This window comes from Silene latifolia, chromosome 11, assembly GCF_048544455.1.
Source record: "Silene latifolia isolate original U9 population chromosome 11, ASM4854445v1, whole genome shotgun sequence".
In the NCBI taxonomy this organism is placed as follows: domain Eukaryota; kingdom Viridiplantae; phylum Streptophyta; class Magnoliopsida; order Caryophyllales; family Caryophyllaceae; genus Silene; species Silene latifolia.
Window position 1 is genome coordinate 164,722,495 of NC_133536.1, and position 16,593 is coordinate 164,739,087.

A 16,593-nucleotide genomic window follows, 5' to 3' on the forward strand; every position below is an offset into this window, starting at 1 on the left:
TTTCAAACTCGACAAATTCTTCTTTCAAGTCAGAGTTCTCGAAAAGATAATCAATTTAAAAAAAAAAAATCGTTACTTTCTGAGCTCGTAAACACGAGTTATAATTTCTTAAAGTATTCCGGATAAAAAAATTGGGTATTTCGGGCAAAACATCAAAGTTCTTGGGCACCGCGAGCATTTTTCGAAAAAACAAATACATGGTGATTATTTGTAAAAATACGTAAATGCACGGTGGTTATTTGTATTTTTCCATATAAATATTATACCCGATTACCCGTGCAAAACTATTTTTTTTTTTTGAAAAAAAAAAAATCGTTCTTGGTTGGAAGGGAAAGACGGTTATACCCTTAATGAAAGAAGGGGTGTGTGAGGCGTTAGATGAAACGAAAGAATCAGGAGCGTAGAAAGTATATAAACCCTAAGTTGAGTTAACTCTCAAAACCCTAATTGTTGGTTCTTCATTTCTGCCTCCCCTCTCTGTTTGTCACCATCATTATTCCACTCTCTCTCAGATCCATCGCACCTAATACCAAAGTTCGTCTCTTTATCCTCTACATTTTTTACTTCCTTTCTTTCATTTTATCCTGTTTTTCGGATTGAATGATTAATGTTTGTCTATTCTTTTTCAATTTGCTTAATAGACTATAAATTTGTGGGTTGAATGCATCTTTTTTTTTTTTTTAGTATTTAGGTGTTGTTTCTGAATTTGTTATAGTTGATTTCGTCTGTTTCCATTGATAAATACAAAATGAAATGTTGAGAAATTAGCGAGATACTATAAATTTGTGGGTTGAATGCATCTTTTTTTTTTTTTTTTTAGATTTTGTTGAGTGGTGTCATGTTTTTCTGCTGTTTTGATCTTGTTATACTTGATTTGTCTCCTTTTTGTAGAAGGGTACTCGTTAGAATGTGATAAAACTGTTTAGTCTATAGTGTATTGGTTTATCAACTAATAATTAACGAGATACTAGTAGTGGCGGAGTCGAGATTTGACGATATGAGGCGATAAATTCTAGCAGGGGAGACCTACTAATGTAGTAATAGAGTAAACTAGAAAAAGAAATCGAAAATTTCATTGGATATTAGTTGTTTTTGTCGATTTTATCTATTAATCTTTATGATTAGATCATGTTTTTTTGGTGTTAAAATGAAACTTCGGGTGTGGATTAAAGAACTTTTGGAGTTTCTGGGGTAGTGTATTGGTTGCTGTACTAATGACATGTTAATGGTGGCTAGAAATGGTTGAAGAGACAAACAAGGCAGTCATCGTTCCCGAGTCTGTACTTAAGAAGCAGAAAAGGGAAGAGGAATGGGCTTTAGAGAACAAGAAGGCAGTTGAATTGCAGAAGACCAAGTCTCGTGAAAACAGGAAGCTTTACTACAAGAGAGCTCAGCAATATGCCAAGGAATATGATGAGCAGGTTTGTGTTTTTTGCGGTTTGCTATCCCTCTTTTATGGTTGTGTGCACTGTTTGGTTTCTAATTGGATTTGTTATCCTCAGGAAAAGCTGTCAATCAGTTTGAGGAGGGAAGCCAAGTTAAAGGGTGGTTTCTATGTTGAGCCAGAGGCTAAGCTCCTTTTCATCGTTCGTATTAGAGGGTAGGTATTGGTGTTTTGTTACATCAAGCTGCCATTTTTTGTTGATTTGCATTGTTATGTGTCAACTCTGACAATATTTTGTTTTACATTCAGTATCAATGCGATGCACCCCAAGACAAGGTCGATCTTGCAACTCCTTCGTTTGAGACAGGTATTACTTCAACAGAAAAAGTTTCCTGAGAGACTGGTCATAGTTGAAATCAATAAATAATTATGGTTTAATATGTCAATCAGTCTCATGATGCCATGTGACCGTCCCCATTGGATAGTTTGTGATGTTTTCAAATCCAAGGACTCGAAACATCCTTCGCTATATTGCATGCCATCATTGTTTATAAGCTAAAGATTCTTCACCCTTCATTTCTGCTACTAAGTTGAGCTGTTATTTTTCCCTCTTAATGCAGATCTTCAATGGCGTTTTTCTCAAGGTCAACAAAGCCACTTTGAACATGTTGCACAGGGTTGAACCCTATGTTACCTACGGGTAATTTTTCACTTTGGCTGTTTGTGTACTTTGGGGGAGGTTGTTTCTGATTTTTCATTCATTTTACATTGCCACTATCTTATATGAAGGTATCCTAATCTGAAGAGTGTCAAGGAGCTGATCTACAAGAGAGGATTTGGGAAGGTTGACAAGCAGAGAATTCCTTTGACAGATAATTCCATAGTTGAGAAGGTAACTGTTTACTGTCTTGAATTCTTCCTTCATACTGTCCTGAATTATTTACTTCATTTAATCATTTGTTCCATTTTTATGAAAAACATGCGCATTAGCGATGTTGGTTTTGCGCTGTGTATTGATAGCTGATTTATCTATCCATTTTACATTTCTTTCATGTATCTAGGCGAAGCTGTATTTCGTGCATGTATCTTTGTGATTCTGGGTTACTGTTCTTGCATGATCCAGTTTACTGTTTTTACATACATAATCTGTTGCTACCTGATACTTTTCATGCAATAATATACGAAGTAACAATTTGATATATTTCAAACAAAAGTTCTAATCGCTCTTATTACTGTCCTACAGTTTTGACTTGTAGATTTGTTAGTGATTTTCTTTCTTGCCAGCTTAAGCTTGAATGTCTGTAAATCCTGTTTTTTTTTTTTCTTTTTCATTTTTTCATTTATGCTATGTTCTAGCATCCACTAACAAGATGGAAAAACAACTTTATGCTAGCACTTGAGGCTCGTTGGCTAGTAAAATCGAGATTAGAGAATACCTTTTTTTATTTAAATCTGTTTCATTTTTCTGACAACAATTCCAAACTTAGTTTTTCAAGTTAATTGTATTGTTCTCAAGGAATAATGTAAACAGTAGTTTATCAAGAGTCCAGAATTCCAAATCAACACTTCAGTTGTTTGTATGTTGTACCTTCATCATCATTATGGAGTACAATGTTAAGATTAGACCTGCCTGAACCGATCCAGTCAGAATGACTTAACCCAACCCATACCCAAATACAGTACCCAATTGCTATTCGTCGTCGACAATTTTGATGAACTACCAAAAATGGCCTTTCCTTCTCTTTTCTTCTAAGTAAACCACAAATACTAATATCTCACCCCATAGATGATCCAAAACCCAAATTTACTACCATTTGAAACATATCCAAACCCAATATGATTGACCCTTGCCTGGTTTGTGTGACCTATTCCTAGATCTATTTTGGATCACTCTTATAAGTTGATCTTTACGCACAACTTGCTTGTGTTTAAAAGTACGTTGTCTTGACAAAATCCATCTAGTACCTTTGAAATCGACTTAGCGTGCCTTTTTGTATATCAGAGATTTGATTAATTAACGCTATGTAATTTACTGACCTCTTCTTTTTCTGCTAGAGGTCAACTCCATGTTTACTATACTGCAGCTTGTAAATATGGTTCTGCTTTTTACTAACTGTCTATCAATCGGTGTTATCTAGGTTCTCGGAAAGCACGGCATAATCTGCATGGAGGATTTGATCCACGAGATCATCACAGTTGGACCACACTTCAAGGAAGCTAACAACTTCCTCTGGCCATTCCAGCTTTCAGCTCCATTGGGCGGTCTGAAAAAGAAGAGAAACCACTTTGTCGAAGGTGGTGATGCTGGAAACAGGGAGAACTTCATCAATGAACTTATCAGGAGAATGCATTAGGTGGTTTGTTAATGGTGTCCTTGTGTGTTTGTTTGCGTTTGTCTTGTTTCTTGCCTGTAGGGCTGTTTTGGAAAGAGATTTTTTATATACTTGGTTCTGCAAGGAATGATATTGAGCTATTTTTGTCAAACATCAAATTTGTCTTTCAGTTATGAAATTTACTTATTTAGTCCGTCTTGCTTCAGACCGCAAGTTCCGTTTGAAATAATAAGACCTTTCATAAGTGTGAAACACATGGGTGGTGGGACACCCCCATGTGCTTTCCCACTCACTCCCTAAATGGGTTTTTTGTGAGAGGAAACGGTATCTGTCTTTTTATTTCAGATGGATTTTGCGTTTTGAAATAAGAATTTGTTTTACTTCACATGTTTTGCAACTCCAGCCCTTGATTGTATCCAACTATCCAAGGGTGAAGGAAAAACGAAATTCAGGTTGCATAAGGTATTAGTCGCTTTGCTTCAGGGCATCAAGTTTTTTGTTTACTTTGAAAAAGGAAATTCAGGTTGCATAAGGTATTAGCCGCTTTGCTTCAGGGCATCAAGTTCTTTGTTTACTTTGACAGTCATACTAAATAAATAAAGATAAATAAATGATTAAGACATCGGGAGGATATTAATTCAACCGTTAAGTTTGATATTCTTGGACATAGTGCAGCATCATTGTACGCATTGTCGCATTTGAGATTCATGGACAGTAACTCCCATAAGATGTAGATTGTAGATAGAACCGTTGGGTAATTTATTGCTTTTGCCTTGTCCATTGCTCTCTGACGGAACCAGAAGAGCCAAAAGTAATGGTGATGGAAACACCATTTCCATCTTCTCCCTATTTTTTCACCAACAACCGTAACCTTTTCTCTCCATGCACTTTCTTAACAACAAAAATTGTCCTCCATCAATGTTTGCCATTATATTGGCTGAAAAATCACTTGCACCGCATTCTCATTCTTGCAATGCAGAGTGTCACGGTCTGTTGCCGGATCGTGGTGCATAACCTTTGCCCAACACCATGGCAAGAATGAAAGCAACACGAGCCTTGTGCAAGTGAGGGATCGACAACTAGCACGCTTTGGGGTGTGTGCCGGAAATTCTAATCACGATTATCAACGGCCAACACACGAATGTGATAAAAGTATCAATACGATTATTGAAAGTAAGAGAGACAATATCAAACTTTTAGGTAAGAAGCGGTTTTCATTGACGGGCATCCCCTGAAGAGGCTTATTTGCGTATAGTTTTTTTTTTTTTTTTTTTTTTTTTTTTTTTTGAGGGAGGCTTACTTGATAGTTAATGACTAGTAGCAGGTAACATTGAAAGTAAAGAATAACGATACGTTTTATAAAAGCCTAAAAACGCATCTTAAATTAAAAATCTAGCTCCACGATTCGACACGTAGGAAGTAATCTTGGAGTACTAATAGAAACTAAAAATGGAAATAAAAATACATTAGTACGTAAAGAAAATGCTTGGGGCCAAAGTGAGTGTTCTGTGCATGCTGATTTTGCGAGTTCTTACATTCTCCCCTACTTAATTTGTTGCCGCCCTCGACAACACTCAAATATTTAGTTTACTGTTTACATTGTCTTATTTGCCATCCACCTTGACACCGTCGATTGGCTGACATCCAAAGTCTTTGCGATATTATATATGTTCTATTTTTAAGGAAAAATCAGGAGAGAGAAAATCCAAAAAACATCCTAAACCCGTCTACTCGCCGACGACTTCTCCGGTAGGCTCCTTCTGGTCGCCGGCGAGGTCTCTCTTCCATTCTATTCGCACTTTTCTTTCTTTTCGTACAGTCCATCGTTCCTGTGGTTTCTTCCGCTTTTGATCAGTTTTTTTTAAGCAAATCAGGTTTATTCTGTTTTGCATGTCGCTGATTTGGCCTTTTGACTTAATCTGTTTATTGTTTGGCAAATCCCTAGTTGATTTCGATCACCATCTGCTGCCGATCATCTTTTTATTAGGTTTTGAATCGATTAGTCACAATCGGGCCTGATTTTGTCATCTTCTTTGATCATAAGATCGAGTTTCTCATTTAGCTTTTGGTGGATTGACTGTTTTTGTAACACCCCCTTCTTACCCGACCAAGGTAATTGGGAGATGTTACCTTCTCGGTTTCCCGAGGAGGTGAATCGAAGTTACAATAAAGAAATATTTATTATAAAATGATAAGTTTAGTGATTATAACCCATTAACTAATGAATAAAATATAACTCATGGCTACTATACTCATCTAACTAGCTTCACTCGTCTTGTGACTCATCATGCTCATCCCGTCTCCCGCGTACTATCCAAACAAATCCGCACCTAACCTGCTCTCCATATGACCAAAGGACATCATATGGATCAACACAGGCCACCCCAAAAGAGAAAAGTGACAATTACACAAAAACAAAAGCGTCAGTTTCAATAAGCAAATAAAGTACGACATGACTCAAGAGTGTGAATATGCAACATGACTACTAATGTGAATAAGACGCTACCAAACAACCACCACCATGGTATCGGGACACGCCCAAACATATCGACCACCACACTGGTACCGGGACACGCCCAGACATACCAACAACCTCAAACAGGTACCGAGACACGCCCAGACGTACCGGGTCCGAAAGCCAACCGGATCCCCTGCCAGACGTCGTGTCTCAACCACACGAGTCCCTCCGTAGCTCAAGCCATTAATGTGCACATCCCTCTTGGAGTGGGAAGCTCCAAGAGGCGACTTAAGCGTAAGACAGTCTCCCAACCGTCTTACGTCTCCAAAACAACAACAACAACACAACGACAACAACAACAACAACAACAACAACAACAACAACAACCCTAACATATGATAATGACCAATATATGAACCACAACCAACATATCATAATTATCCTCTTAGTGATATGATTACGACTAAACATGTTATAATAAAAATGCCCTAATTATGCAAAACTAACTACAATATCAACATAAACAACATCACATTATTGAAACCGAGTAGGATTAACCTACCTTTTAGCAATCTCTTCAAGCTACTCGAATCCGGACCAAAACCGTCTCATCCACAAATCACATAATAACTATCACAATACATCGTATACTAATATACACTACAAATCCCCTTATTATTACCCCTTAATTACCCCAAATACACATACTAATCACTAATTAATTACCCATGACAAATTTCCCCAAAATTTAGGGTTTAAAAGACTAGAAAATGGTGGATCTTTACTACTAGATGAAGGAGATAAAGAGGAAGACGGTAGATCTTCCAACCCTAGCTTGAATCCCAAGATGAAGGTGTTTGTGAGGGTTTAGAGAGAAGGGAGAGAGTTTGGAGAGATAAGGAGGAAGGTGGAAATGATTCTAGGGTTAGGGAAGAGAGGGGGTTTAATCCCGTATTCTGAAAACAGCGTCACTCGACCGAGTGCCGAGTCCACTCAGTCGAGTGGACTCACTCGGCCGAGTAGAACTTCACTCGGTTGATTGGACTCACTCGGTCGAGTGTATCTTTCAGTCGACCGAGTGGACCCACTCGATCCGTCACAACACCACTTGGTTTAAGCTCAGGTCTAGTGTAAGGTTATCCTTCCCTCCCGAGTGATCTCTTATCGGTCTAACAGTCCTCTCACACATCCCAAGGTCTAAGTATGGGTCCCACAAAGACCGGGTATTAGAATCTTCCCTCCTTAAAAATGAACTTCGTCCTTGAAGTTCGCCTCACCCTCACATGTCCATCACACTTCCTTACGTCTCATTCGAGTCATGCCTCACTCCCTATCTCTTCCTCAAACATTCACTCGTCTCTATCGCTAGTGCTCGCGCATAGTTCTTTACCGTACGTGCTCTGTTATGCTCTCATGCCCTTTCTTATTCCTAAATGTTACATTCACCACCCTAAAAGAGAACTTCATCCCGAAGTTCGCCACTCGATCTCTCGCGAGAAGGATCCTCTCATTCACTCGATCTAGGATCATGGGTTCGAGTACAAGTCAAGCTCAACATTCATTCCCACTATCATGGCTAAGGTCTAGTGTTACCGTGCATAGTTTGTGACTCTAGATATGCATGTATAACTCATGACACCATATATAAGAATCGTCTATTGTGATTCACTTTCTTCCGTAGTCCGTATTCCCGATTAATTCATATTGTGCATAAACCACGTGATCACGCATGTACTCTTATACATCCTCGTATCATATCATCTCACTCTAGTTACCACAAGACTCGATCATGTATAAGACTCATAGAATTCTCACTTATCCTACCAATTACCGCTTTATTATTAATCTTACTGAACAAGTTAAATCTCATCCATCGACTAAACATGTTTGTACCACCACATACAAAACGACACAAGTTATCGTAAACAACTCATTTCAATTCATTCATTAACGATTTCTAAGCTTACACAACTACTAGGGGCCGGTAGGGTTATAAAACGGAAGTAATCAATCCATGTTGGCTCAAAACCATACAAACAAGGTCAAAAAAGTCCACTTGGTCAAGTACGTAGAGACTCACTCGGTCAAGTAGGGATAGCAATTGGTCGAGTGAGGGTGTCACTCGGTCGAGTGCAGGCTCTTACAGAAAGTTCCTAGGGCCTGTTTTCGGCTCACTCGATCGAGTGAAATGGGGCACTCGGTCGAGTGAACAGCCACTCGGTCGAGTGAAAACGGGGCTCGGCCGAGTGTTACCTGATAGTCCAAAATCCGGTCTTTATAGTCTTTAAACTTACCTATGGTCGATCATACTTGCAAAAAGGGTCTCAATGGTGATCATAACACTATCCTACCACACAACATATACTAGGTTTTGGCCTTATGCCCGAGTTTACAACACAGAAGAACAAATTGTTCGAGATCCAACCGACACAAGGTCACACAAGTTTCCATACGAGTAAGCACAAATAAGATGATGACTTCCTCCTCTTGCCAAGTCTCTTCAACCACCGAACCAAGGCTCCTTGGTTGTTTACCGGTGACTCCTCCCTCCGTGTGCTAAGCTCTTCACTTCTTGTATCCCTCGAGGTGTCCATCGTTGCGCCTTCTACAATTGCGTTGACATAGCGGCCATGATACTCATAAGTCCCGATGCTCAACTAGATGCTCCACCTCCACCTCCACTCCCTCTTCCATAGAAAACATTGCCCCCACCCTCATGAGAGACACCTACCACCTTCTCTTGGTACGAACTATCCACATTACCTTGGTAATCACCACCCACATTCTCACGGTAGCCTCCACCTTTACACACATCATTAAATAAACTCCCGATGGTATAGTGCGGCCCCCCAAGGACCAAGCAAGTGTCCGTCACCATGAGAAATTCTATTACCTTAATCTGAGAGTTGAATGCCATAAGCCTTGAATACCCCAGAAGTGTTCCCATCCTCGGACTAAAAGCTAGGGCGTTCGGTCGACCTTACCCCTTGGTTATATGTGAACTCGTGCATGTCCCGTAGGACCAAGGAGTTGTTCACTCTCTCAATTTGGTCCGCCATGGAATATTGGTGACCATAAGCCGACGGTGGTTGGTTATATCCTCCGGTGAAAGACGACATGTGCATGGAGTGTCGGGGAGGGTCATGGTGTGGTGAAGGTTCGTGCATAAAAGAAGAGGACGGGGCGTAAGTGGAGTGTCTAGGGCGATCAAAGGGCAGCCAGGGCATAGGCACATAGGAGGACGATAGGGCATGTGGAGAAGTCCTAGGAGGATCAGAAAGGAGTTGTGGGGTTGGTTCCCCTTGTACCGCTTCACCATCAAGAGTGTAAGTAAGATTTTCGGGAATGAGGTAGGATCGGGCAGGAGGACGAGGAGGTGCTAGCTCGAGTAGGAGGGAGGTTTCGGGAAATCTCCCACTTGCGGGAAGCTTTATGTATAAGTCCGTGTTCATCCTCCACGAGTACCCCTTTTGTCTTTCCTATCCACAACCCAAAACATGTGTAATACCCGTCCTTTTAGGGACATGTTGACCGATGTTGACTAATCTTAGACACCTATCTTGACCTTCGGAAACCTTACGAGTGATGACATGTGACAATGTGAGCTTTAGTTTGTGTGTTACTCGATCTAGCTGGGGCTACTCGATCGAGTAAGTTGGTTACTCGATCGAGTAACGGGTTTGCAGTGGGGAATTATAAATCGTGTATCGTGAAATTCCAAATCATTTCCGCACCTTCTCCCTAAACCTAAATGCCGTCACCTTCTTTCTCCTCCACCATAATCCCTTTCCTTGAGGCCTTTGAGGATGCTTACACCATGGGGATAGGATGCTTGAGTTGGGTAGCGGTCTTAATGCCGGATTGATTTGTATAGGTATGTTATCATCATCATCATCGTCATCATTGTTTTCAGTTAGGTTTGTAATGATAGTAATAGATGGTTGTAATGATTGTATAGGTGGTTTGCTTGGTTGATTGGTATATTGTGGTCGGACGCGAGATTGCTGCGATCTGCTAAAGGTAGGTTCGCCTACTCAGTACTGTTGATTGTATAGAGAGTCCGTTGGTGTTGTTTGGTTGGTTATTAGTCAGTATTGTTGATTGTTTGTAGTGGTTGTTAATGTTGTGTCGGTGTAGAAGTTGGTGATTGTTCTTGTACAGCTGATTGTGATTGTTCGTCTGTGGTTCTCGAGGTGCGTCCCCGGCTGAGTGGAGTCACTCGCTGGAGTGGATTCACGCCCTTAGTTCGTCCTCCGTGGAACCCGCCACGGGAGGGGATGTGCACATTAAGGAACATGGGTTTATCCCTCAGATAGATGAGCGGGGCTTAGGTGGGAAAGGCTGCGGTCCCCCACTGGTAGGACTGGACCTTCGGGCAGTCAGAGATGGTGGATGGTTGGAGATGTGGTGTGTGTTGTTGCTCTTGTGTTGTGTCTGCTTTTGTATGTTTGTTACCTCAGTTGTTGACCTTGTGTGGTTTTGTTTTGTTGTTTGTTTCTGTTGTGTCTGCCGTGATCCACTATGGTGAGCAGTCAGTCTTGGCAGGTGGTTGTTTGGATCATAACTGGGTGCTTGGAGGGACGAGTCTATCACGAGTCATGAGAGAAGTAGTTCACATAGTAGATAGTGGTTTTGAGTTGTATCTTTCATATCGTCTGTTGTTTGTAAATCACTTGTAATATAACTTAAACGTTCTTTTATCGACATTTGATTATTACTGTCTTCGGGCAACCGAGATGGTAACACCCTTATCTACTAGGGAAGGTCTTGTTAAGGCTATTTGGTAGATGGGGGTGTTACAAAGTGGTATCAGAGCGACGATTTTGGAACCTGTAACAAATGAGCCTAATGAACGTAGTGAGTCTAATAAAATGAACCTGGTGTATGTGTGTTGGGAGCCTCAGCTAATGCTTGATTTTGGGTGAGTAAGCGCCCTCATTTCAAAATCATGGCCCCATTATGCTTAAGCCAGTCACCGGTTATGGGAATATTGAGTCGGGAATTATGTGCTTAGAGTGTATGATGGTTAAGTTAGAAGTATCTGTGATGGAGTCTCTGGTAATGTTTAACATGTATAATTGTGATGATGAACTGCGTAGGGTTATGGTTGAGTAGAAGTGTGGGTGGATTCTGTAGAAGTGGTGAAGTGTTAATAGTACCTGACAATGTTGAGTGATGTGGTGGTTATGATGCGTTCTAAATCTTTCTATGCGTATTAGTTATAAAGGAATTTTGAGTATTTCATGTGGTGATGATAATAAGTAGTAAGTTTTGAACTAGTTGTAATGTTTGTCGAGTAGTGATTGGAAATTATGATGGATGAGTTGTTGAGTACTTTTATAATATGACATAGTTAAGTTGAATAATTTAGTTGATAATTTGTTGTGACATGATTGAATCGTTAACAAACTCGGATGATAAATGACGGTTTATGGCTAGATAAATGCTTAGAGTAATGTGGGTATAAGTCGGATTGTTGAAGTTTGCAAATGAGTGATTAGAAGTGAAATAATGTGTTGAATGTATGCATGAATAAGTTAATAGTGTGGTAAACCGTTTTGCATAGTAATTGTTATAGAATAGAGTAATATATTTCTTTGGTAGATGGGGATGAAACCGTTGCGTTATATTTGAGTAGTAATAGTGTGTTGTGTATGAATATAATAATCTGTGACGATTTCCGAATATATTTTGGAATCGACACGAGTTGTTGTTTTGCAGGAATTATTAACCAAACTCGTAACTTTTGACCTTGTTCTTAATCTCGCTAGACCGAGTAGGAGTGCTTACTCCATCGAGTAGACCTTATTCGATCTAGTTAGGAAGCTATAACATCAAAAAAGTTGGATCTGCCAGCGGAAACTCGATTGAGTAGCTCCAACTCGATCGAGTAGAGGCCACTCGATCGAGTAACCTACTTACTCGATCGAGTAAGTGAACAGTACACGAGATTTTACGGGATTCTTATACCCTTTTCTATCTTCTTTCTTCTTATTTCTACTTCATTCATAAACCCTAATTCCTCTATATGTCTCTACTTACTCTCGAATCTTGTGTTTTGGTGATTGATCTCTTTGTGTTCATCTTGTTTAATTCACCCTTTTGCTTACTAATCATTTAAGGTAAGAATGTTCATCCTTTTTCTATGCTTTTAATTGATTAAAACATGTAGGTTGTTGGAAGTTTTCTGAAAAACTCGGTTTATATGCATAAAATCTTGCTTGTAATTGTTGTAACATGATTTATTTGCCTTAATTTGTTGATTATTGATGCTAGAAGTACAAAAATCGAATCAATTGGGGGTTTTTAAGTACCGAATTTTCTAGGGTTTGGGGGTTTAAATTGATCTTTGATTGTCTTTTGCATATGAAAGGGGGAAAATTGAGTAATGTATGTTATGGGTATCATGTTTAGTGTTGATTTTGATGAATTTTGCCCAAAATTTTGCCTTAAAACTCCGTCTTAAAAGTGCCCCAAACTGAAATTCGTCCCACATTCTTTGTGAAACTTGCTTATTAGGAAACCTATTTTGGAAGTTTAATGCCTTAAAGTGTCAAGTTGATGTGTTAATTGAGGTTAAATCCTTCAAAAGTTTGTAGCTGTGAGACCGTCTGATGAGAATTTGGAAGTTGTATACTTGAAATTTTGGATTGTTTGTTGAAAGTGTGTACATAGAAGTTCTTTTTCCATGTCTATATATGAAAGTTTATATGTTTTCAAGTAAGTGTTGTTTGCGTATCTAAGATATGTATTGAAAACATATGCCGAGACCAACTGTTTGTACCAGACAGAATAAGAGGGGGAGGCCTTCTGTGCCTGAGGTAGGTGAAGGGAGTGGGGGACCTACGGTCCCAACAGTGCCTGAGTACCCTTCTGTTGTCTTTGCGGACTTTACGCAAAGAGATGCTTTCGTTGCTTTACAGAGACGTCGCATGAGACCTACCCGTTGCATTGATACCACTCTCTTGACCGACCTAGGAGTTGAGACTGATGTGAGACACATATTTGAGACCTTGGGCATGACCGGGTTGTACTGTCTTAGGAAATACTCCTATGATTTTCTGACCTTGGAGTTCATGAGTTTTTTCAAGTATGATGTGGTGGAACAGACCGTCGAGTTCCGCCTCATGAACACCAGTTTCTATCTGACCATGGACATGTTTACCACCTACCTTGGCCTTGCTAGACCTATGAAGAGAGCTCTTAGGAACATCCCGACTGAGTGTGGAGCTAGTAGCCTTATGCCTTGCTTTACCGGCAAATCCGCCCCTACCTCTAGCAACATGTTGATAAATGATGTTCAACATGTCACCTTGAAGATCTTTCTTCGTGCTTTGACCTGTTTACTTTATGAGCGGAGAGATGTGAGTAAGCTTAACTCACACGAGGTGATGTTGCTTGCGGCGTACCTTAACCCCACCCGAGCTCTGAGAGTCACCTTTAGTGCCCCGGACATTGTGTGTGCTAGCTTAGCCTTGATGGCCTCTTCTGACACCCGTTTCCTAAGTTGTGGTGCCATTGCCACTCGGTTGGCGGAGAGGCTGACCACTTTTGAGGCCTCCTCGGCCTATACTGTAATACTATGATTTTATGAGTCTTTGGGTACTCTATCGAGTAGGGCTTACTCTGTCGAGTAAGTAGTTTTTAACGCAAATCAGTAGTCTGCCTGTAGGGTACTCGATCGAGTAAGTTGGGTACTCGATCGAGTAGGGGGCACTCGATCGAGTAAGTCACTTACTCGATCGAGTAAGTGTGTTTTACGGGTTTGTTTTGACGGGTTTTGCTAATAACGCGAGATTAATATAAAAGGCTTCCGTCATTTTCTTTAATCACTTTTCACCTTTCTAAACCTTTCAAAAGAAAAAGAAGGTACGTAGTTCTCTCTCGCCGCGTTGTTGGCAAATCCTAAGGGCTAGAGTCATCGGATCCTTGTGTTCTTTACGCTGTTGAGACCGTCGTATTGTGGGTAAGGTCCCAATACAATTTTTATGTTGTTTCATTGATTTTAGTTGAAACCCTAATTGGGTGATTTGGGGGTTTTGAGAGTATTGTGTTTATTAGATGTTGATTGTATGATTGTATGTTTAATAGGAGGTGATTGTATTGAAGAACGATGTTGATTAGCTGCTAGACCGTCTGTGGTGGTTGCATTCCAGGTAGGGTTTCTCTACTCAGTATTAATTACATGATTGTGGTGATTGTGCTGTAGATAGTAATTGTTGATTGTTTCAGACGGTTGTGATATTGTATTGTTGAAAGTTTCAGACGGTTGTTGAGGTTGTGTTGTGAATATTGTTTATCTGTCTGTGTTCTTCGGGGTGCGTCCCTAGCTGAGTAGAGTCACTTGCGGGAGTGGCTTCACGCCCTTGATTCGCCTTCTATGGAACCCGCCACAGAAGGAATGTGCACATTAATGAACATGGGTTTATCGCTCAATGGAGATGAGCGGGGCTTAGGTGGGAACGGCTGCGGTCCCCCACTGGCGGCGAGGAGTATCTGTTGCGATGGGTACTCTGGCAGGGCTACACACTTTAGTGTGTAGTCAGTTATGAGGTGATTGGAGATGGAGACTGTTATTGTGTGTGAGCTGTTTGTATGATTCTTTCAATGTGGCTTTGATTGTGTAATTAGTACTGACCCCGTTTAAATGTTTTAAAAACTGTGGTGATCCATTCGGGGATGGTGAGCAGGTATTGAGCAGGTATGATATGACGCGTATGAGATAGGTGGGATGAGTCATCACGTGGCATTTAGAAGTCTTTCGCTGTGTCAGACGATGTTTTATAGCTTTGATAGTTTTATCAGTAGACCGTCTGAGAACCTTGTATTTCAGTTTAACAGTTTTGGTTTTGATCATGTAATCACTTTATACTATATTGTTATTTAAATTATGTTTCTTCATTGTCATTTGATTATCATTGCCTCGGGTAACCGAGATGGTGACGTTCTTATACCTTAAGTGGTCCTGGTAAGGCACTTGGAGTATGGGGGTGTCACAAAGTTGTATCAGAGCGACGATCCTGAAACCTGTAACCAATGAATCTAATGAACCTAGGGAGTCTAATTAAAATGAACCCGGGGTAGAAGTTGTAGGAGCTAATGCAAAGACTCTGGAGACGTCCTAAAGTCGCGAACTCGCCCTACAATTTTGAACCGGTCACCATGGGATATGAGTCGGGATCGCTATGTGTTTATCTTGTGAATTGTGTATCCTTGTAGCAAAGTGTGGTATAAATTGGTAGATGTATGTATGTGGAGAATGGGGAATGTGTAGAGAAATATGATAATGAGGTGATGTTATACATTATTGATTGAAAGCATGATAGTTGTATAGAAGTTGTTTTACGATATGACAATATAGAAATACGGAAAGAAAATTTGTTTGGTTTGAATTATACATAGAGTTATATATATATATATATATATATATATATATATATATATATATATATATATATATATATGTTGTTGGTAGTGTTGTACGAGTTTATATAGCTGAAAGTTTGAGTAAGAGCATGAATAATTGGTGGAAAAAGATGAATAATTGTTGCATGATAATATGATTTCTGATAAAGCATGTTGTATGATGGAAGAGATTTTATAATGTTGTTATGCTTGTAAAATGTGAATAGGAGACTTGATGTTATATATTTGTGATTTTGTTTACGTAAGGTTATAGAATAAAAACATGTAGGTAATACATGCTTGGTAAGTTGAATGATGTATATGCATAATGGATGTCATTGCTTGGCTTTTGAAGATAGTAACATGTGGTTAAGGATGCTGGTTTTATGAGTATTGAGTTGTTTTGTTTACCTTGTTGTCGTTTAAGTTGTTTGGAAGTAAAAATCAAGTAGTTATGTTTTTCGATTATAGAGAGGTTGTCTTTAAACTGTTATAACTTGAGATGTATAAATTATTTTAATGTGATTCTAGTTGGAGGTAATAGCTTGTTCTTTTACGATTCTAACGATAGGTCACACGCCCAAAAAGACCAAGAAACGAGTGAGTTATGACCATTTTACGAAAATTGGACACTGTTGAGAAATGCGTAGGGTACTCGATCGAGTGGCCCTCACTGGATCGAGTGCACCTCTTGTTACTCGATCGAGTAGCCCTGGTAATTTGTTTTACGTTTTTACGTGTCTCTGACATTCACCTACTCGATCGAGTAAGTCTTTTACTCGATCGAATGGCCTGTACTCGATCTAGTGACCCCTGTTTTGGGTCATATGCCTATCTTTTGACTTCGTTGCATATTATGTTTGATTCAAAGGTATTATTTTGCTGGTTTATGCATTGTTTTACATGTATGTTGATCCTAATGAGTAAGTTACCCAATCTTATGGTGTAATGAGTGGCACCTATGGTGAGTATGAGTTCGGTGGAGAGGACATGAGTTATATGTGGTTGTGATA

The 16,593-nt window shown here is 39.7% G+C and overlaps 1 protein-coding gene across 1 annotated transcript; it reads left to right on the forward strand.

Moving 5' to 3' along the window:
* Positions 1-402: 402 nt before the first annotated feature.
* On the forward strand, positions 403-3,910 carry LOC141612045 (large ribosomal subunit protein uL30y-like). Its single transcript, XM_074430747.1, has 7 exons — positions 403-534; positions 1,237-1,421; positions 1,503-1,600; positions 1,694-1,751; positions 2,005-2,084; positions 2,174-2,276; positions 3,523-3,910. The coding sequence occupies exons 2-7, from the start codon at positions 1,239-1,241 to the stop codon at positions 3,736-3,738; spliced, it is 738 nt and encodes a 245-aa protein (XP_074286848.1). The 5' UTR covers positions 403-534; positions 1,237-1,238; the 3' UTR covers positions 3,739-3,910.
* Positions 3,911-16,593: the final 12,683 nt, after the last annotated feature.

Bases quoted from the DNA above. Each gene is read 5' to 3' on its own strand.
- LOC141612045 (XM_074430747.1), top strand. From the start codon at position 1,239: ATGGTTGAAGAGACAAACAAGGCAGTCATCGTTCCCGAGTCTGTACTT. The intron at 1,752-2,004 runs GTATTACTTCAA...CTCTTAATGCAG, and splicing joins AACTCCTTCGTTTGAGACAG to ATCTTCAATGGCGTTTTTCT. The intron at 2,085-2,173 runs GTAATTTTTCAC...TCTTATATGAAG, and splicing joins GAACCCTATGTTACCTACGG to GTATCCTAATCTGAAGAGTG.